This window comes from Ciconia boyciana, chromosome 10 (assembly GCF_034638445.1).
Source record: "Ciconia boyciana chromosome 10, ASM3463844v1, whole genome shotgun sequence".
Lineage (NCBI taxonomy): Eukaryota > Metazoa > Chordata > Aves > Ciconiiformes > Ciconiidae > Ciconia > Ciconia boyciana.
The window spans coordinates 11,477,156-11,499,861 of NC_132943.1; the positions used below are offsets into that span (position 1 = coordinate 11,477,156).

Below are 22,706 nucleotides of genomic sequence, written 5' to 3' on the forward strand. Positions count from 1 at the left end.
TCTGGAGGAAGTTTCTGTTTCACACTCTGTTGGGGCGAGTAACGTGGTGGAAAAGATCCCCTTGAGCTCAGGGAGCGGGTGTCACCCGCGGGCTGTTGAGGCAAGGCAGAAGGCGAGCCCTCCCATGGTCCAGAAGAAGGAGACAGAGGTGATGGGCTCCAGCCATCACCCTTTGCGCTAGAACAGCCTGCACTCTGCTGCAGCGGGCGATGGGCAATACCCTGAGCTCTGTGCCTGCTTGCGAGCTGGAGAGAAAAGAACAGGGAGGCATCCCTGTGTGCCACGAGCAGGGTTGGCACTCGGGGAGGACCCAGGAGGCACATCCAGCTGTCAGCAGCAGCTCCAGCAGACTGCCAGATTAAAACCACGTGTGCTGGGCAGCTGTGCAAGGGCAGGCAAAGGGATCGAGACAAAGTGCTCATCAGTGCTGTACCTACGGAAATGCCTCAAACTCTGGTCATAACATGGTTATCTCCTGCTGCTGCTGGTGAGCTGCCTCTCCAGGACAAGCTTTAGTCTGCCTGGGGACTTGGAAGTCCCTGCCAAGGCTGGGTGTAAGTGCTTTAACCGTGCCCAGGTGGTGGGGCTGGGTGGTGGGAAGAACCATCGGCTGTCGAGGTCTAAAAGATAAAAGGCAACGTGAGCATGCTGATTGCAATATGCCAGTGTGGAGAGGGATGGGGCTGCCATGGTCTTTGCTCTCGTGCGATGACCGCAGAGCAGCATTGCTTCTGCTACTTTTGCAGCCCTGTGGCTGCATGATGAGGACGACAGCTCCAGGCTGTGGCAAGTCTCTCTCCACACAGAAGCATTAAAGAAAAAATAGCTGTACACAGGCAGCAACTCCAAAGAAGCTGCTCCTGAGGCAGACGCAAGGTCCTTCAGTCCTGTTCTTCACTGAGCTCCCAGGGCACGGTCCTTTCCTCAGAGGGTGCCTCACAGGGGAAAGCTACTGGGATTACACTCCTGGCTTCCAGCCAGACCGAGCCTTTGCTGTTGCCCCAATTTACATTTCCACATCTGGATTGTGTTGGGGTGATGTAATGCTGGAGCCCGGAGCATGACTCAATGCAAAGTCACACTGAGTGCAACTGGAAATGGTGCAAAACGTGGGTGTGAAGGACGCGAAGGGGCTGTGGACAGGGAGGGAAACTTTGTAGGCAAGGTGAGCTGCTGCCATCTGTGAATGGTGCTTTCAGCTGGACCTCCATTACAGCAGAATGTGATGCACAGGAACTGAGAGAGAAGAGCAAGGAAATTAGGAGATGACTGACAGTGACTTAAAAGCCCAAATGAAAAAAGGTTTTGACTCATTAAGACTACAGAAGGAATGATGAATCACCATTAAAAGCAAGCACCAGAGATCCTGCATGTCAAACAGAGCAGTGTTTCATATGCATGCGAAGTTACAGCAAAGCCACAGACCCAGTAACTCAGTGATATCTGTAAAGCTCCAAAATCAAGACATGCTTTCAAGTGATTGCTACAGTGTAAAATACTCTGGAGACTGAAATAATTTGTAGTACATTTCCCTGACCTTACTGGCCATTTTCACCTACGGTCAGGAGAATACAGCCATGCACTCAGTATGTTGAAGGAGAAAGGCTGTTCTTTTAACTAAATTTCCTTTCTTGTTCTTGTGTCACGGCATCTACAGTTTTAGTAGGCAGCTATCTTTTATTCTTAGTAAGAATAGGGAGTTCTTTCATGTTAATTATCTAGAAGAGCCCAGAAAACATAATATGTTTCCCAGACTACTAATAAACTCAATCAGTTGCCTTGAGAAAGAATCTAACCCTAAGAACCATTGATTGTACAATTAACAAATGCAGATGTGAAGCACTATTAGCAACGTTACTTTTCTGGTCATTTTTCTCATTAGCCAGCAGCTCCCCCAGTTCAGCAAAGCTTATGAAAAATTGCACTCCTCGTGTGACAAAGACAAGCTTCTGTCTTTTCTTTCCCAGGACTGATGTCATTCCTCCGCATGCCTGTAGAGGATGTAGTTCCCTTAGCAGAGAGGAGCAGTAATTGCTTATCTGCTGTGGACCAGCTACCAGAGGAGGACACAGGTTTAAAACTATGTTAAACTTGGTCTCATCCAAAGATACTTTGTAGGTCAGGAAAAAAACCCTGTCCAACCGACAAGGGAGTGGTAGAAAATTTATATTATCATTTCTATTTTAAAAAAAAACCACAATTTTTTTAAGCACCCAAGTGATGAAAAATATGCTGGATTTTAGAGATTTAGTCTTTGAACATGGATAGACCTTGCTCCTCTGAAGAAATGATACTGATCTGAAGAAATGGTAAGCATGTATAGCCCGACTATAAGCTTCGGAAGAAATCAGCAAGAGCGTTACATGTTTTTGATTAGATCCTTGAAAATTTTCTAAAATTAACAGAATGATAAATTATGGCAAATTTTGCAAATTTGCTTTAACATTAGTTATAATAAAATATGATCCACTTCAGTTTGTAGCCATAATCGGGCCTACAAGGATTTGATTTGCCGAATGTCGATAAACGTATGTTATCCTTTTCACGCATTGCTCCTCCAGATCTGCAGCTCTTCCTGAGTTCTTCCTCCAGACCTAGAAATCAGAGCAAGTGGGAAGGCTCAGGCAGGCTGAAGGCAGGGCACTGCTGTGGGACCTCGGCACTTGCCCTCAGCCGTGCTTGCAAGGGCCACGGTGGGATTTTGGTCATTTTGAGCCACTAAATTATAAGTGGGGAAGGAGGCTGAGAGCAGTGAACCTGAACACAAGTTATAGTTAGTAGAAACTGTAAACTGAAGATAAAAGGCAGCTTGAACTGTAAGTCCTTAGCAAATGCGGTTATGCTCTGTTAGCCTTTCTATGCTGTTAAGCATTTTGTCAATGCCACCTTACGACAGCCTCTGGTACTGCGAGTGCAACACCTTTCTGTAAGAGAAAAAATCCAGTGCATGGGGGAAACAGATCTGAGCTTACCACCCTGAGGGACCAGAGGCTGCAGAAACATGCAGTAAGGAGTGCTGTCCTGTCTCCGGTATTGGAGAAGTCCTAGGTGGGGGAATGTCCTACTGCCCATCTGTGATGGTTACGAAAGGTCTAGCACGGGTGAAGCTATGTCTCTGTTGGCACCGGTTGTCCTCAAGCAGGGGGGAAATAAACACAGAAGCAGGATTCTTGCCCGAGTTGCGTTTGCTTCAAATTTTCCCAGGAAAATGTCGGTGATGTTGGCATGCATTACGATACAATGCAATTATATTATATTTTCGATTAAAATGTCAAGTGATCAGCAGAGTTAGGAACTAACGTGTTCGGAGTGCAAGAGGAGTGCAGTTCTGGCCAAAATTTTCTTCAATGGACAACCTTGACTCTGCTGATCTGTTCTCTTGTGGTTCCACAGGAGAAAAATGCAGCTGAAAAAGCCCTTTTTTTCCCTGCCGTGACAAGCGTGCTTCTAAAAATCCGTAAGTGGGGGATTTTATGCCTGTGCAGTGGTAATATATTATGTCTCTGTAAGAGAGATTATCGGTGTAGGTGCAACAGGCAGTCCTCACCTGGGATCTGTTAGCTGAGATTACACGTGTGAGCGCGTGGCAAGGAGGGATGGATATGGGCTAATTTAGAGCCAGATTAAAGCTTATAAGTACATTTTAAAGACATGATGCTCGTAACGTCCTATCCTCATTTGATGGCCAAAGGCAAAGATGTTTTGAATGTCACTGGGAAAGTGGGAGCATGCTGGTAGGAGATGGGAAAGCCAGGGCAGCCTTCATGGGGTACGAAGCTGCTAGTGGGGGGGATGCTCTGGATAAATGAACTATTTGTCTGAAATATGTTCTCCTTTACATTTTTGCTTCTATGTAGATTCTGACATAGGGCATTTTTAGCATCTTTTGTATAACGGTTGTTCACAATATTACAGGTGTATAATAAAAGAGCTGGAGAGAGGAGGAGGGAGTTTGGATAAGACGGGATGTGGAGCAGAACTGCAACCTCGCTAACCAAGGCCATGTCCAATTCTGCCCTCCTCCTCTTCATGTTCTGATTGATTAAAGCCAGAACAAAGATCCTCTGCCCCTGGTTTTAAGAAATAACACAGCCGTTATTGAAATTATTTGGAAAACCAATTAAGTTTTACTTGCCCAAAAGCCATGCCTGGCCTGAAAGATTACACACAACCAAACCAATCTCTGCCAGTTAGCTCTGCTGTCATTCTGTGAAGGAAAAAAACCTGCTTAGCTGTTGCCCGTACGCAGTAATTGGAGGAAAAATAGGAGGAAAAATGTATTTCCTCTTGCGGCCAGAACGTGCCATGGCTTTGCTTGGTGAATTAACTGCTGACTTTGGCCCTGTTTTATGGGTCTCTGGGACAACGCTCAGCAAGATCCCAGCCGAGGGCTTTCATGTCCCGGCTCGTAACAACCTGTATACAGCACATCTTGGATCCCTCACTCTTCTTATTCCTCTCTTTTTTGGGGGGAGAACGCTTGTAGCCATGAGTTTGAAATTATTTTAAAGGCTTACTATTGCTTTAAGTGCGGTAGTAGCGGAGAGCGGCCTAGCGTGGGCACTGGTGCCCGCACTAAAGATGGCGGCGGCGCTGACCCGGAAGGGGCGGCCGGGCTGGGTTGCGGGGTGAGGGAGCGGGAGGGCGGGTTTCCCCAGCCCGCCGCGGCCGTGTGGGTGAGCCCAGCCCAGCCCAGCCGAGCGGGGTGCGGGGGTGCCGGCAGCCGCCGCCATCGCAGCCCGCATGGGGCGGGCGCGGCCGGGCCCCGGCGCGGCCTGAGCGGGGCCGGCGGGCCGCTGGGGCGGGCTCCCTCCCTCCCCGGCAGGCGGCCCGCCCTGGGCTGGGGGCGACCCTGAGGGGGTGGGGAGCCGCGGCGCCATGCAGTGCGCGGACCCCGCGGCGGCCATGAAGGGGCCGGAGGGCGAGGGCAAGCCGGAGCAGCCGCCGCCGGCGGGACAGAGCGGCGGCAAGGGCGGCGGCGGCCGCGGCGCCAAGGGCTGGCAGTACAGGTGGGCGCGGCGGGCCGGGCCGGGGGCGGCGGGGCGAGGTGAGGGGCTACGGGCGCGGGAGCCGCCGGGGCTGCGGAGCCCGGCGTGGGGCGCTGGAAGCGCCGCTGCCCCCTCACGGGGCTGCCCGCGCCCTGTCCGCCCTCGGCGTGGGTCGTCGGCGCGGCCGCCCCGGCTTTAAACGCCCTCGGCAGGTAGACCCGCCGCGGGGTGCCGGGGGGACGGCCACCTCCTCCGGCCCCGGGCTAAGCCCTGCCGCTCGCTCGCCTTTTAGTGGCCTTCCGGCGTGGCGGGCGGCACACGGGCCGGCTGTCAGCCGGCTCCAGGTTTGGTGTGCCTGTGTGTTAGCACAAAGCCCCGCGTCCCGGCTGCGGATGCTGCCAGGGGTTGTGCCTTTGCTCCTTCCTTTTAGAGCCTATTTTTCCCTCGCAGAATGTGGAGACCGGTTTGAAGTTGTTGAAGGCGCTCCGGTCGCTTTGCAGCCTTTCCAAAAAGCTAAACTTTGTGCCGAGTTTTAGCTCGGTGTGTCTTCTTTAAGAACTTAATGGCAGTCTTTTTTTTTTTAATTGATGCTTTCTATTTGTTGCTGATGGCGAAACTCTGAGTATGCATGGCGTTTCTGTCTTATCTGACTTATTTTAAGAATGGCTGCGCTTAGCATAAATTGGGGTGACTACTCAGGTACAGCAAATACAGTAGAAGGGAGCGGAGAAAGCGGGAGAAGCTGAGCACATAGCATTAGTCTGAAATGGATTCAAACTAAAATGCTTCCTTTGAATGACCTGCTTGTGCGTTCAAGGGATTTGGGGGATTTCATGTACTTTTTTCTGACATGCTTTCTGGTCGAAAGAGTTTCCACTCACTCACTGATAGCGGGCTCTCTAAGGCATCGCTTGAGAGATTTCCGAATCTCTGCTTTTAGGTCTCTCATCCTTGACTGGAGTTCTGCCATGTTGCTGTTGAAAATACTGCTGTTATGCGAAGTTTGCACACTTCTCCTTCAAATGGAGACTCTCCAAAGCTGTCATCTGCCAGCCCAGATGGACTGGCTTTCTGTTTCCTGCGTGCGGAGACAGCAAAACCGGAGTGTGGTACATCTGTGTGCGCTGCGCGGGATGGAGGGCCATCAGATGGCTTAGGCGAATGAGCGCCCAGGCCTAGGCTGTGCAGGCACCGAGTGCCTGGTGATTTTAATAGGGAGCGAACAGCTTGGTCATCGCTGAGAATCCGGGTCATGAGTAATTTACCTTTCTGGTGACTAGCACCAGAAAGAAAAGTGGTGATTTCAGGGCCAATGTTTCAGGCTGTTAAATAGGAAAGCTTCTTGTCTGATTCAGTTATTGGTTGTTTTATCCATTGTTTCTAGTCACTTCTAAACTTTTTTTTAAACTCTGGATTCAAGGATAACTATGAATTTTCTTATGAAAATTGCTGTTACTGTGACTGAGCACTTACTGTCCATGTGTTTCACACGTGAAACACAGGAGTTAGTTTATGCAATCAAAATAGAAATATTTTATATTTTTATGTGGAATCGGAGGCAGTGGAAGGGATGCGATAGCTGATTTGCCTGAACCCCTTTTTGCTATAGTATGTTTGAGATGGTGGTCACAGGTCAGTGCTATACAGTGAAATTCCAGTTTTTAAAATTATCTGTCCAAGTGCTTTGTTTCTTTTTTCAGTGCTGTGGCTTGTAGGGCAAAAGTTGAACTGACTCTCTGAGTGATAGCCAGTTTGGTGGCTTGACAGCTGTAAGTGGGAACTGTCCACGTTATTCCTTGCAGCTATCAATATCTGGTTTAATTTGCTCTGATACTCTAGTGCAAATTATTCTTTCTTTTTTTTTTTCTTTCTAGATAATTTGGACAAGTTTAATGTACTAATTATATTATTGTGGACACTTGAGGTACCTCACTGTTAATCTCTGCTCTGTTGGGAATCAATTATTTACTCCTACATTTGTCTCTATATCTAATTAACCACAAAATATCACCTTTCCCCCCTGCCTCCCCAGGAAATTCTCCTGGACAGGATGCTGTAGTTTAGGATGGATTACTTATATTCTAAAATGTATTTGACAGAAGAAAGACCCCCCTAATAATAAATCAGTGTCTAAAATATGGGGTTTAGAAACAGATTTGCTGGGAGCTTCTGGTGGAAGTTTGATCTTTAACTTTTATAGCACAGTGTGTGAGCAATGCGTTGAGTCACACACCTTGGCAGAGGTAGGGTCCTGAAGTACTCGCTCAGCATAGACTGCATCTGGTGCAGAAGTGTAGCTCTGTATTTGGTGAAGCATCTTGTCAAAACAGCTGTAGCATCGTTGTCAGACAAACGGGACAACAGGTACTTGATACTTTAATGCTCCAAATGGGGACGGGAATTATGACTATGGGGAAAAAAAATGTATCTCCAGCACTTCTGGAATGTGAAATAATGAAAACTGAATCTCTCAAAGAGGTGGAAAGTCACACATCCTTGGGGTAAAATGCATGTCTAGAGCATAAAAAATGAAGTGGAAAGTCTGACTTTATATTTTTGTAGGGGACTAATAGGGAGATTTTTAAATAGCTCTGATAGACCGAACATTTATCATAGTGGAGAAGAAGAGACAACCAGAGGCTGCCAGACACTTCAGGTGATGTGGAGGTACAGCTGAATCTCTTTGCAGACTTTCTGCTTGTAGCCTGCACATGGTGAGTTTAGGCAGCCAGTTACAGCAGTGCCTCCTATGAAATTTGTAACGGCTCAGTTTCTTCAAGTGGCAGGAAGATACTTTTTTTGGACTTAATAGAAGTTAAGACTTCTTGAGAAACTGCTCTTCTACACATCTGACAGGAAATGGTCTTGTTTACTTATGAATGTATATGATCAGGGTTAGAGTGTGTCTGAGAGCAACCAACCCTCAGCTGCATTTTCCTGACTGGGGTCAGGAATAGCATGAATGTTAACTTGAAATAAAGTAGATAAAGAGAACCTGAGAGGCTATGCTGCATGCTAAACTCTTTATCCCTTTTTTCAGTTAGAGAAACAGTTACCATGAGGTGAGACTTCTGAATAACTTCAAATTATTAAAAGATTATCAAGTAATTTAAGATTATAATGTCTTCTAAACAGCTGCTTTATTTTCAGCAGTAACCAAGCTAGGAAGTAAGCGTAGCATTGCCCATATAAATAATTATTGGCATTCAGCAATTCTGCTTTTACTCTTGACCACTTTCATTTGGTTTTTGCCTTGGTCTAGGTTAAATGAATGGAGTAGTTTCAAAGCAGTGAGAGAAAGGAGACAGCTTTGGCAGGTACTTCCGTGACATGTGAATTGTAGTAATTCAAATAACATAAAAATTTCACAACCAGAAAGCAGAATCTTTGTCTATAAGCTAAACAGAGAGCTGGTCAGAATATGTGCCAGAGAAGTATAACAAGTCATTTCAGCCTGGCTTGAGGGGCTTTCAGATAATTTAGAAAGAAATGACTTGCAATAACTGGTTCTCATTTATCTACAAAATTAAAAGTTCAAAGCACTGTGGTTGACTAGAGAAACAAGATTGTCTTTCCCAGTAGGAGACATGCTAATGTGCTGTCCTTTTACATTTTTCTTAGTGGTTCTGCTCTCAAATAAATAAATTCAGCTGCTATTAAAAGGATTCCCAGCATTTCTTCCCTTACTGGTAGAAATACATGTAAAATGTTCATGACTTTCCCAAATGATTGCTGATTTTTAAGCTTGCAAGTTATATTTCAAAACCTATTTGCTTTTCAGTTCTACATGTATTTTTGTAGATAGCTGCCTTTGTTCCTTATTTCTGAAATGGTTTAATCCATAGTCTGCTCGCTATGGACTTAGCCATATATATTTATGTTATGGCTATAACATAATATATTATGTGTCTTTTGCTCTTTTTTTTTTTAAGGAAGCATGTTAAATTTAGTTAGCTGTACCTGAAAGTTTACTTAAGTGCTGCAGGGTTATTCACAGTTGTAAGTTAGTACAGAAAGACATTTGAATGAAAGTAGCTTCTAAGGAAAGGAGTCAACTTGCTAGACTAATACTACTTTTTAAATTTTTTTTTTTTTTTTTTTGCTAGGGGTGACAATGACAGGTAAGAGGGTTCCTCATGCTGGGTGGCTTCTGCTTGTCATTAGGTTATCAACTTAAGGCAGATTCTCTTGCAGAATTACTCCGTGTGGCTTTGGGCTGCAGTAAGAGAGGCTGGGAGTAAGCAAACAGAAATGCCAACAGCAGAGAGAGGGGTTTGGCAAAAAGAGTAACATTGTAACTTTTTTGGTATCAAATGCAAAGGGATAACAAGTTACAAAGCAAGTGAAATGGTCACCAGTCGTCTTTTAAGGGGTTTGTGTATTTTGCAGTTGACACTGTGCGAGCACTCTTCATAAATACTAAAAAAAGGGAGTAAACAATTACTGACCTTAATTCAGTCTTCTGTGTTTCGGAAGATCAGCAGGTGATCACCTGTTTCAGCAGGTCAGCACGTGATAACGTAACAGAAGAACTGATAGCTGAAACACATGAATATATTTTAATTCTGCATTTCGAGATTATCTTGAACTCTTCTTCATAAAGTGATCCCATAGGAAATGTGTTTTAAAGGAAGTCCTTATTTCTGAGTTTGATCCCAGATAACCTGGAGTGTGACTGACAATCCTTTGCACTTCAAACATGTGGAAGCAAAATGCGTAAGACTGAGCTAGACTGTGGAAGTGTTTGATTTCTATTCATGCTATCTTACAAAAAGGATCTAATTAGTAGTAATAAAGGGAAGTGTCTTGAAACTGATACAGTCGTCTTGAGTGGATGTTGATAAGCATCCTTTTTATTGAGGGTGGTGTTGATGTCAGTCTTAGTTGCAAGAAAACGTGCAGAGTTTTTCTAGTTTCTATGCATTTCTAGTTACATTCCAAGAATGTTTGATCTCGGGAGGATGGATTTCATCTGTTTGGCCTTTAAAGCTGAAACCAGCTTGGTAGAAACAGATACAGGAGGTAACGGCAGCACAAGTGTTTAACAACACTTCATGTTGCAAACCTCTCCTTGCTAGTCCTCCATTCTTGTCTCTGAACTTAACATTTCTTATAGTATTAATGTAAGCATCAAATTCTTGCTTAGGCTGCAATAGGGTGTGTTAGCTGACCTAATTAACTCTGGACTCCTGAGAACAGGCCAGAATTTAAGCTAAAGTCCCTATCACTTGATAAGTAGAAGAAAAGAAACCTCCCAAACCTTCATGTAAACATTAGTGTCATCCTAGGACAGTTTTATCTAATGCTGGTGCTCCTAGTACTTACTTTTTATTACCCACCTCCCTTGTTCTGGGTTTTCTTTCTGCACTGCTTAAAATTCTTTGGGATCCTGTGTGGAATTTTTGTATATTCGCTGTAATTGACAACTGTAAACCCCTTCCTTTTTGTGCACAACCGCAGAGGGAGAGAGAAGCTGTAATTTTGTGGTCTTACCTGGGAGGTCTGGTAAGGGCTGCTCCTGCTTTAACTTTCCCCTGCTCTTACGGCTGACCCCGCTTCCTTGGTTTCCTGCTGTCGTCAGAGCCTGCGGCATTGTGACATGGAGGCACCGGCCACCAATGGGGATGGCGTTTCCGCTGCTCCTGCTGTTACGCTTCTGCTGGCAGCTTTCAGGTTGGCTGGCGGCTCTGATGTCAAGCTTGTGTCAGAGTGAGCCCTGATCTTCCTTGCTTCTGTTTCTGGTGATCTGTGAAAATACCTCACCACTGCATGGCCTTCAGAAAGCCCTAGCTGCTCACTTTCTGACTTGTTGCTGGCCTTTTGAGCTGTGATGAACTGGGTGCTGAAAAGAAGAGTTTCTCAAGTGGTTGCTGTGAAATTCAGAATTTATTTTTGCAATTTTGTGTGTGGTATTCCTTTTTATTACTAAAAATCAGATTAGGATGGCTGTCACATTTGTTTGATATGCTGGAGGGAAATGGCTGAAATATGTGGTGCCTGAATTTCTTTATCCTCATTTAAGTCTTTGCTTACAGAGTATACCATATTCATAACACTAATTTAGAAATGCTGCACTTCACATAATTTGCTCATTAGAATAGACAAGAAGCCCATATTTAAAATGGTAAGTTGGTTATATCCACCTCAGGATCCATTCTGTGTTATTAAGATGTTAAGGTCATCTTTTATCAAGCTGATTTTACCAGTTGCTGAAGCCCCAAGCACTTCTCAAAAGGCAGGTGAGCCATTCATGTTCACACATGTATTTATGACCTGGAAGAGTGGGGTTGAAGCAGATGGAAGCTCAGATGCGTTGTAAATTAAGAGAAGTAAATCTCTGTGTGAGGAGTAATAAGTGGATAGAGTTGGGAAACAGGTTTGGGTAATTTAAACAGGGAGCTTCATGATGGCTGATGCTCTAGTAGGGAACCTGAACCCAATTCCTGAACCAGGTCAGCAATGTCTGGGTTCCCTTCTCCAGCCCTGTGGCTCCTCAGTAAGCGGCTGTCAAGAGCACTGTCCCTCTCTTGCTTCTCGGAGCATCCCCATGTTGAACGGGCAGGCTGTAAAACTCCCTGGGGCAGGGGTGACAAATGTGGGAGTTGGTTCTGGCATTGCAGGATACTTGTGTTAATACTGGGATATTAATTTAGAGTTCAGATTAAGCTAAACTGAAGAAGTACACACTTTTGAATAACTTCTAAATATCAAATAATTTGTGCTTTCCATGGAATAGATTTCTGCAGGAGTTAATGGCCCTTACAAATGTCTATCCTTCACTAAGTGCAAAGGGTATTTTTCAACTTCACCTTTTCTAATGTAATTATGTAGTGGCAAGTTTAATTAAAGTTGCCTACAACATTAAAATCCCACTTGGCCACACACGTTCTCTCCCCAGGGAGAAGATGAAAAACAAACTGCATGTGGCTGACCTACTCACATTGCTTAATGCAGAAGCAGAAAGTGCCAGCTGCCTCTGTTAGGTTATCCTAGGTGGGTTCTTGTGCTGTACTCATCATACCATGAAAATTAAGGCATGTGTGTAAGGACCCCTGTTTACTTAAGGGTGTTGCCTTGATGTGCACTCTGATCACCTGCCAGGGCTGATGAATTCTTCTTGTAGGGGATCACTGCCTGCTGGTAATGCTGCTGGACAACTTTGTTTTTAGGGTGCTTGCAAAGCTTGTACCATTTCAGATTTTCTGTGCTGTGTGTCTGATGCTGAAATGGGAGGGAAGGGCAGGCTGAAGTGGGGTGGGAGAAATGCTGTTTCTTCGTGTGCGTTAAGCTGACAATCTTATATTTGACAACTTGCTTTGGAGCAGGAATGTCAGCGTCGGGGGAGGGCTTTTTGCTACGGGTATGCATTTTTCTTTTTCCTTCCATGTGTGAATTCCTGAGTTTTTGATGAGGCTGGAAATCTTTAAAATCTTGATTAATGTTTAGGCATTTGACAGATCAGTTTCCTGAAGAAGCCCAGTTTGCATTGGGAAGTTGGTTTCATTCGTTGCAGTGCTGATGTAACAGAAAGCATGAGATCTGCTGGGCAGAACTGCAGGATGCTATATTAAGGAGCTGGTTTCTGACCCTGGCTCCGACTTCCTCTGTGGTAATAGTCATATTGTTTAAACTGTTTTTCCCCTGTAATCACTAACTGTGTGTTCCTCTTTTTCTCGGAGGCCTAGTTTGGAACAGTTGGCTCTGATTTTGCAAAACTTTTGCAGGGTCACAGCTGCAGCTGAAATTAGCAGAAGCTGTGATTTGAATGTATGAATAAAATAAAATAAAAATTGGGCCACAACTATCTCAAAGTTAGAGGTTGAAAATTCATTGCGCCTCAGTTCCCTGTATGTAAAATGAGATGATAATGTCCTCGTCCTTTTATCGTTTGGTACATGACTCCTTCATAACTGTCAATGACAAGCACAAGAGAAGAAAAACATAAGGAAACTCTTTGTTAGCGTGTGAGTGCCAAATGAATAATACCTGATGCTCATTGCACGATGAAAAGGAGCAGTTTTGAATTATTCCTTGTCTGGGAATCACTGTCCACTTAAAGCACTGAACAAGAAAGTAGTCCTGCTCTTTTTATGTCTTGTCATAATCGTAGGTGGTTAAGTTAACACATGTGCTTTCTTAGAGTTTAAACCCTCTGAGTACCTTATGCCTCAATTTTAATGTAGTACCTTATGCCTCAATTTTTGTTTCTTTTCTCTATATCCAAGAATTCTAGAATAATTTGGGTTGGGACGGACCTCTGGGAAATCTCTAGTCCAGCCTCCTGCTCAAAGCAGGGCCAGCTTCAAAGTTAGAAGAGGTTGTTTAGGGCCGCTGGTTGAGTTTTGGGTGTCTCCAAGGCTGGAGATGCCACAGCCTCTGTGGGCTCCTGGCCCAGGGCTTAATCCCCTCATTGTGGAGAATTTTTCCTTGTGTCAAACAAGGAAAAGAGTCTGTCTCCATGTTCTCCATATGTAGGGGACACAGTGGTGAGATCCTCATTAAGCCTTCCCTGCTTCTGAAGGAGGCTGAACAGACTCAGGCCCCTCAGCCTCTTCTTGTCTGGCATGACGTACCTAGCTTGCACTGATCCGTGGGTTAGTCCACCCCAGGTGCAAAGCTTTGCATTGATTTTGTCAAAGTTCAGGTGGTCTTGTTCAGCCTGTTCCTCTGGACAGTCAGGATCCCCTGGAAAGGCAGCCCACCCTACTGCATCCTGACTGCTCCCCTAGGTTTGATCTTGCCTGAGAAGTGGCAGAGAGTGTGTACTGGTCCATCGGCCAGCTCGGAGGCATTTAGTGGTATTGACTCCTGAAGTGCACCACTTGTAACTGTTTGCTAGTTAGGCTTCAAACTATTGGCTGTTGCTTCTTGAGTCTGGTGGTCCACGCAGTTTTTTGCCTGTATTGTACTCCAGGCTTATGGTCTTTCTGAATATTTAGATAACATAGTCAATTAAGTGTGTTCTTGCTTGCTTGGAAGGTGGAAATAATTGTTATCCTCTGTATTTAATATGAAATGTCTCAAAAATGGTTCAAAAATAATTAAAAAGGCAAGAGGCTTATCTGGAGTAGCTGATCAGGGTATTCGCCTTCCATTTAAGAGGCGGTGTTCTATTCCTGCAAAGTCCAGGCTGGCAATGTGTAATTGTCAATATAATCTTTTAAAAGTCATAATCACAAATACATTTTAAGACTGGAAGGGCATATCTTTATATTTCTGATAGGATAAGAGCTACTAGACTAGAAGCAGACCAAAATGCCTTGGGATGGAATGTGTAGTGAGCTAAACCATGTTGGACTGTGCTTAGAGTAACTAAGCGATGCAAAGGTTTGCTCCACCAGTTTCTGTGAATAGTGCTTACCAGGGTCCACTGCTTTCTGAGGTGGTGTAGGCAGCAGATAGTCCAAAATTGCAAAGATGCTCATCCCTCAGCGTGCTTGCCTGGCTTATGTTATGCCAGTACTGTTCGCTGAGCAGAGTAGCTTTAACTGGACTGCTTGAGCTTTCTGAAACTAGACTTCAGGGGAAAGTTTTGGGTTTTGGTAACAATAATATGTGAAACTGTGCATTATGGTGTGCTAATGTAAACTGGTAACATAAATGGTAGCAAAGCTGCAGGCAACAGTCGTTCTCCAGAGGTATCAAGTGGAGAGTTCAGACCTTTTGAGGTGCCTGGTTTTTGTATGCTCCAGCTCTAAAATGTTGTTGGCTGAATCTACAGTTATTTTTCCAGGGATAGCTTGAGTAGTAGTTATCATTGCAGAAAAATCTTCAGGGTTGGCTGCGGACTCTTGGGTCCAGCTTCAGTTGTGTTACGCTGACGCAAATCCACAAATAAATTGTACGTGAGTGGAGTTCTTGCTGACTTGAGGCGTTCAAGTGCGTGCAAGAGAAATTGCTTAGCTGCAACTCGCTGTGGTTTTCTTACAGGCAGATGTATTTTGAGAGCTAAAGAGCTCTCTAAATGATAAAGTAGTTAAATAATCAGCTTTACAGTGGTCCAGTGAGAGCAGTGTTTTGCAACTTATTAATTAAATATTACCTCTTTCCTTTTTTCTGTTGCTACCTTGCAAAAGCATTACAATACAGTTTCATTTGTGTATAATTGACCAGTGGCATTAATGCACAAAAAGGAGAACTGAATGCAAGTTTAATTAGGATGATTTTAAAAAAACCTGTAAGCTTGATTTATCATTCCCCTTGAGAACTAGTATTGATTTAGGTGCAAACTTTAGGTGCAAACACAACTGCTGTGTTGATAGCAGGAGGCTGGGGAGGCTGGGCGGTGGGAGAGCCCTTCACCCTCGGGGTAGGAAGCCTGGGCTGCGTCATGCCGGGCTCACGGACAACTGACAGCTCATTTCAGCTCTGCCACACCCTTCCTTCATGGCAAGCCTGCACTTCTCTTCCAATGCATGTCTGCGCTCTCAAGGGTTTACAGGAGTACATATTAAGACAAGTTTTTATATCTAATGTGTGTGTTGCTAGCGTGCTTGCGGCCATGTGGTGTTCTGAAGCATCCCCAGGGTCTACTGCCAGTGTTCTTGTCATGTTGTTGGACCTTTTTTCCTTGCACTTGTTCTTGGTTTCTAAACTTATAATTGACTAGTCAAACACATGAACTGAAGAGCAGGAGCTTTGCTGCCACTTTGCAGTTGACTGTAGGGCGCTGCTGGGGAATTGCACAGCAAGGTTAGCTTCTTCTTTCTTCCAAAAGCCATTTGGAAAAGCAGAACTAATTTATTGATGTAGATACTCTGTAAGCAACATGGAGGCTTCTGCCTTACCTTGTGCATGTACTGGGGAACCCACACGTGCACCAACAAGCCGTGGGACTGGAGTGTGCTTAACGTGGTGGTGGTTTCTTGGAAGCAAGGGATCTTTGTAAGTTGCAGAAGATACGCCCGAAGTTTGTTGCTTACAGAGGTGTGGGGTTTTTTTTTCTCCCCTGCCCTTACCCTCCATGTAACAAAAAGAGGAATCAGTGCATCCTAGATAAGCACTTTGCAGTGGTCAGTGAGGAAAAAGCCAGCTATTACTGACGGCGAGCCCATGGGCAGGTAGAGATGAACAAGTTCAGTGAAAATAGTTACTGCTTTTTTCAAACTACATAATCAAAACCACTCATTGGTTTGCACTATTATGATCCTGATTTCTTTCTTTCCTTTTCTTTATGCTTTGCTAGCTTTTAATCTGAAGACAGTATCTTTCACCAGGTTTTTGCATCTTGCTGTGAGCTCAGTAGAAAGGAGCCTCTTCCCTTGGCCGGGGCCTGAAGGCACTGTCATAACGGCGGTGGTGGCAGCTATGGAGGCTGGATCCCCCTTCAGGAGCCCTCCCTGGCCCCTGCATGGGCTCCAGGCTCCTCATTGTCCTTCCTCCTGGAAGCAAATCCACGCATACTCAGCTACTGCTTGAAGCCAGGCCTTACACAAGTCTGTGGGGAAGCCTTTGGCTGCCGCGTTTGCTCTTCAAACAGCTGTTGGGTCTTCAGAGACCTGGCTGCTCAAAGTATCCCACGCAGTGCTGTCTGGATCCCAGCAAAATTAAAATCATCAATTGCTCAATCAAGGGCAATCTTGGAAGTTTTCTGTAATCGCCTTCCAGATAGGTGTAATCTTGTGCCACTGCTAGGGGTGATTTGTTTGTGTGGGGCTTTCAGGGAGAGCTGCACCATGAGAGGTATGAAAAAAGGGTGGGGAGGCCTTCTGCGTCGGTATTTCTTCTTGGAGAAAATGTTGGCCCATCGCTTGTCAGGTGTGAACCTGGGTGTCTTGGCTGAAGCTCCTGAAAGACGTCATTCTGGGACTGCTGTTCCTCAGCATCTGTGTTCAAGACTCGGGTGCTGCACGTAAACAGGATACGGGGGGAATTTGGCCTGATTATCACTATCTTATTCCTCCCCCAGGACAGGAGACCAGCCTGCAAGGCACTGACAGCTGCTGCAACTTAAGAGGCATACTAGAAAAGGACAAATAAAACTAGAAAAGGATAAATAACTATCAATAATCCTTTGTGAATGTTTTATTCCTATTGTATTTTACTAGCACTTAGATATGTAGAAATCTGGCTTGTGGTAAACATCTTTGAAACTGGGGAGGGATAGTTTTCTGGAAAGAATACGATCTAATTTGTAATTTTTCATAGACTTCAGTCATTTGCTTACAGGGACAGTTTCAATCCATCTCACAATATTTATAAATTAAAAAAGTGTGATAAATGGGCAGCTGAGTTCAGTGGTATTCAGCCTTTTGAAAAAAACCCCATATTTTAGGGGGTCATAAATGTGCTGGGCTGGAGTTCAGATCTTGTACCATGAGTTCCTGCATAATTTTTTTCCTGGATTGTGATTTGCACAGTATCCTCACTTAAAGTAGTCCAGAAAAAGCTAAAATTATTTTTTTTTTTTTTACATCTTTAAGGCTGTGACAGGTCTGTTGCAACACTTAAACTTTTTTTTTGTCATTCTTCAACAGAAGGACACGTGAATTTCTACAGAAATATGGACTTTAGGGGTTGTTGACTCATGGTTGCTGAGCTGTTGCTGTTCCCTTGACAATCTGAGACTGCTGTGAGCATTGTGAATGGCAACAGCAGCATCTTGGCTATGAAAAGATACACGTACCCATAGGTACATGTACATGCACGTAGGCAGCAGCATGGATGCAAAGGTATTCTTAAAGCTGGGAAGGATCCCGGTGCAGCCAGGCCTCTGTCAATGTTGAGATAAGTTGCTCAGTGTTTTGTATCAAATTCACTTCTGAAATCTGTTTTCTAGAAGTCAAAAACCCTAATGTGGGGAATTGTGGAGGCTTCTGAAGTACACAGGGGACTTTGAAACAGGTTTTACTGTTGTTTCATTAGAAACAATGCTGGTAAGGGCTTTAAGGAAGATCTTATTCGTATTTTATGAACTGTGGTTATCTGTGAGCAGAGCCAGTGCCTGAACCTCAACCTCTTGTTTTCCAAGTCTACCATCTTAAAAGCTTTCTGTAGCGCTCTGAAGAGCTTTGTTGTTAATTCTATACTAGTGAAATATTACTGGGGTTTTGTGTGTGTGTTTTTTTTTCTTACAATGTTAACTGCCTTATAACACTGCTTTAGCAACAATGAATATTTTAGTTTAACTCTTCCTGTGGAGGCGCTAATCTTAAAATCATTGAAGAAATGCTCTAGTTATAATTCCATGGCCTTCTTGTTCATAAATAACACTGAGAATGTTTTTCTGTATTCATAGGAAAGTACTAGTGCTTACCCAGAAGAAGATTAGGAGGTTAACTGTAGTTCTGTAACAGGTTTGTGTACAGTTATAGGATCTACCTTTTGTGAATTGCAAGTTGAAGACTGGATTTCAAATCTCTTTTTTTAGTGTATAAAATCATTACTTATTTAAAAATAAGCCTTAGTTCAAATGTTGAAAATTCCCTGGCCCACACAGTATGGGAATTTGTACTGGGAGAGTATGATTAGTGCCTGTAACGTCTGTGCTTTTACTATTTTATTTGATTATTTGTTTGCCTCTAGGCCCTTATACTGTCAAGGGAAATGTTTTAAATATCAGCCAAGTTTTTCATACCCTTCAGGCAGGCTAATCTGTTACTTGCATGGGTGCTAAAAGTTTGCCCAGCCTTTGGCAGGGTGAAAACTCAATATAGTCTTTTGGGTTTGTGCAGTTCTATTGCAGGTGCATGAACACAATTAAGAAGGAAAATAATTTAATCAGTATTGTCCAAGAGGCAGCTCATTTAGCAGGGACCTCTGTTCATGCTCCATCTCTTTGGACTTTGGCTCTTCTGACATTCTCCAGTCTCCCAAAAAGCAAGCCACAGCTCAGTCTCATCCCTGGCAGTCGGCATGTTATATTCCTCCCCTGCTGCAGAGGTTAGTCCGTATGGAATTCCCCCCGCAGCTGACTGTCTTGCGTCTTGGGATCTGCACCAGTTACCGCCACTGCTTGTTGGGCTCCTCTGTACTGAGGTTTGGCCATCGGTGCTTAGTATGTTTCTATGATCTTGTGCAGGTGGATGAGGTCTTTTTGCTTGTGAATGGGAGATACCTGCTAAATGTACTTCTGAGCTTTACCTTGTACATTGAGTTATAGCTTTCTTGTGTGAGATATGGGGTTTGGGGACCCCCTGGGTGCAAAGTTAGGGATTCTGAAACACAGCTGGTCAGTGTGTTTAACATCATGCACTTGTGCTCACGTTCATTTGCTGCAACATGCTCCTTCCAGGTTGGCAGTGTCCACAATGCTGGAGGTGACTGGCTTGCTCACCCTCAGTCGCTTTCTCAGAATTCTCTGGGGGGCTGTTTTCAAAGTTTTTCGGTTAAACCACCAACTTTTGGGACTGCTGAGGCTAGAGATAGGAATTATTGAAGAGGAGGCATTTGGAGAAGTTTGGGTCTAGTCAAAGTGAAAATCCAAGTGGAGAGGAACATGCAGATGAAGGCAAAATGTAGTGAAGTGCTCATTTGATGTGGAAGTACATCACCAAAAGCGCTGCATTCCCTTCTATGGTGACTTTTTCCTTTTTTTAAAGACTGACAAAATCAGTGATCTCATCTGTCACACTCAAAGTTGTCAAACGGTTTTAATCAAAGGCTGTTTAATTTAGCCTTGTCAGATGAATGGACTTCCAAGGCTGTACATATAGTCCTGCTATATTCATTGCAGTCTGAAGTTACTTTTCTGATTTTTCTTGGGTTCTGATAAACATACCTGTGACTTAGGCACGTTAGTTAATGGCAGAGTACAGCAGCTCTAGCCCAAATGTGCAGGGCTCTGTACGATGTCTAACTGAAAAGCAAGGGTGAAGCTTGCATTCACTAAAACCGAAAAGCAATTAGCTGTGACTAGGGACAATTTTCAGACGATTAAAAACCAAGCTCATACATTTTAATTACTATGCAATCTCATAATTTTCAGCTAAATTAAGACAGCAAGCAAGTCTAAACTGTACTTCCCTTGTATGCCAATAATAACAAATGAGAGGCGTCTGCAGAGGATGAGTTTGGTTATGTCTCCTTTAGCATTTTTGTACATTTAAAATATATGATAGCCTGAATACCCTCTGCTCTCCTTGGTTTTATTTTTATCTGTAGTACCACTTAATGAGCTATTAGAAATTAAATTCCTATATAGTCCTGCTGGCTGCTCTCCATTGCAGGATATTACTGCAATACTGATTGCTGCAGTAATAGCTAGAACACATATTTTTGTTTTTAAATGTAACATTAAAAATCAGCAACTTGTTTTTTTTTCTTAAAAAATGTACATTCTTGTATCTCTTCTTTGAATAGTATTACTGAATGTCAGTGATACGGCATTGATTCATATGGCAGTGATTTACTCTGAGGTTATCTTCATTAGTGGCATCCTAAATAGCTCCCTTTTAAGATTAAACTTTTTTATATTTATTGAGTTGTCAGGTATCTAACTAATTTGATGATACTGACACTGTTTATAAATGAAGTATAGACAGCAGCTTCAGCTATTATTTGAAATTTACCCCAATACTTGGTCTGACTGTTTGCAACCCAAATCCACTAATGAAGGTGGTCCCTTGACTCTAGTAGTCCTGTTTTTCCTCCCCTTTCCACTTTTGCTGATATGGGAATACTCCGATCTCTTAACGACCAAGACAGGCTGCTGCTCCAATGGACTCTGAATAATTTTCATTTAATCTTCAACATACTACGAGCTACAGAAATTTTAATTTAAAATCTAAATAAGATGGCTTAAATATGAGCTTCTTTTAAAAAGCAAGTAGTCGGTATCTGATATGTGGGTCACTGTTTCAATTCTTCATTGGAATAATAGGAATTTTTCTCATGCTGGACCTGAATTGTCTATCAAGAGTGTGTTCTTCAATGTAAGATTGTGCCCTGCTGTAAGAGGTGAGGGCATTGAGGTGTCGTTTCTAGAATTATGGGAATGTACAGTATAAAGCAGGTCTTTAAACTGTGGTTTTAAGATGATTAGTTCATAGCCATAGGAGTTGTAAGCCTTATTTAGGACAATTGATTTTCAGAAGTGGCAATGTATTTTGCCTGTAGTGATATTAAGCCTCTGTACTGCTCTCAATGGGTTTTCATTTTTGGTGGATGTTGCAAGTTGAGGCTTCAAAAGAGAAACTACCTGATTTTCCTGCCAGGCCAGAGGAGGAGATGTTTTGGCTCTTGTTTTACATTTCAGAATGTCTTGATGTGACCTGCACCCGCATGTTGTGTTCTGTAGAACATCTGTTCAAGAGCATGATTGTTCGTGTAGTTGGGAAAGTTCTGGTCATTAAAGATAAATAAAACCATGTTGGTGTAGGAGTACCTAGGGACTGTTTTTAGTTAGTCACCATGATCAAGTTTCTGTTAATAAGCTAGTGAAAGTTAATTTTGTTCAGGAGTCCAAAAATACAAAGCTTGCTTAGAAGAGGGGGAGCAAGAAACAGAAGAAGCATGGATATGAAGTCTTTACCTGAAACTAGTACAGATGTGTCCAGAAGTGCCTGCTGAATAAAACTCAAGTATTGGTGAAAAAAATTGTCTTGAAATTATTTGGAATTTAGTAAGTCTGGTTAAACTGTGTTATGAAATTATTTTAGAAATGAGGCTGGAAAATCTGTTAAATGTTGGTAGTTTTATTGAAATGGTAGTGCCATTCTAAAAACGAAGATGAAAATTCATTTTCTGAGAATAGATAATGACAATCAAAAGTTGGGAAGATCTAAAATTTGTTTGGTATTGTCTGATTGCTTTTCTCTTTTTTTTTTTTTAAATAGTGATCACATGGAAAATATTTATGGCTACTTAATGAAATATACCAATCTCGTCACTGGTTGGCAATATCGGTAAGTCTTTTATGGTGCTTTTTAGTGATGTTGGACTTTGGAGCATCTACATGAACACGTTTCAGATTTTTTTTAATATTAGTTGGATTTTCCTTTTTCTATTAGACAAACTTTATGGAAGAGTCTTATGCTTTTCTCAATATAGATTAAGCTAAAGTGTAGATGAATAATATTTGTATTAAGGCATGAATAAGAAAAAATGCATAGGAAGTATGAAGCAGTTAACTCATTTGGTGGCTTATAACTATGCTTGTATGTGTAAAAAGCATGTACAGCATTAATTTTTTTTCTCCTTTTCCATTAAAAATATTGTGTTGTTTTTTTCTGCTGAGTCTTCAGCTTTATGCCAAATCATGCCATCGTTTTTAAAAAAAATAATTATGACTTCTTTACTGAAAAACTCAAGCAAGCTTTTCCCTTCAGTTCCCCAGGATGTCTGTCTCCCCTGGAATAACTTGCTTTTCTTTGACAGGTGAAACTCTCTGGTCAGGCTTTCTGCTTGATGCTCTTCCTAGAGCAGCACAGTGCAACCAAATTAATATTGGAGAGACAAGTCCTTAGCATACCACACTGGCCAAATTCCTGTGCTACCACTGGCATGCAGTGACTTGTGTCAATACACTTATTAAACTCAGTTGAATGGTTGAAGCATAATGTCCACTTTAATTTTTTTTTAAATCTGGAATTGCTTCAGTTTCACAGTTTTGTATCTCAACTGTTTTGTATCTGGGCCTGTTTTACCCTTAATTTATGTAGTTTAAGGATGTATTAAGCCTCAGAGATTCAGGATATTCTTTTGATTCCCAAAATCTTGCCATAGCACTCTTCTGTGGGCATGCTGTTCTGTTGTGCAACCCCTGGTCTCTGAGAGAAA

General features: G+C 43.2%; 1 protein-coding gene across 1 annotated transcript in view; it reads left to right on the forward strand.

The window, feature by feature from the left end:
• Positions 1 to 4,645: 4,645 nt before the first annotated feature.
• The window catches only part of OSBPL11 (oxysterol binding protein like 11), a 43,695-nt gene continuing 25,634 nt past the window's right edge, over positions 4,646 to 22,706 (forward strand). The window contains exons 1-2 of the mRNA XM_072874219.1: positions 4,646 to 5,009; positions 21,764 to 21,832. Coding sequence (XP_072730320.1) covers positions 4,879 to 5,009; positions 21,764 to 21,832 — 200 coding nt within the window. The 5' untranslated portion in view covers positions 4,646 to 4,878. The remainder of the gene's footprint in view (positions 5,010 to 21,763; positions 21,833 to 22,706) is intronic.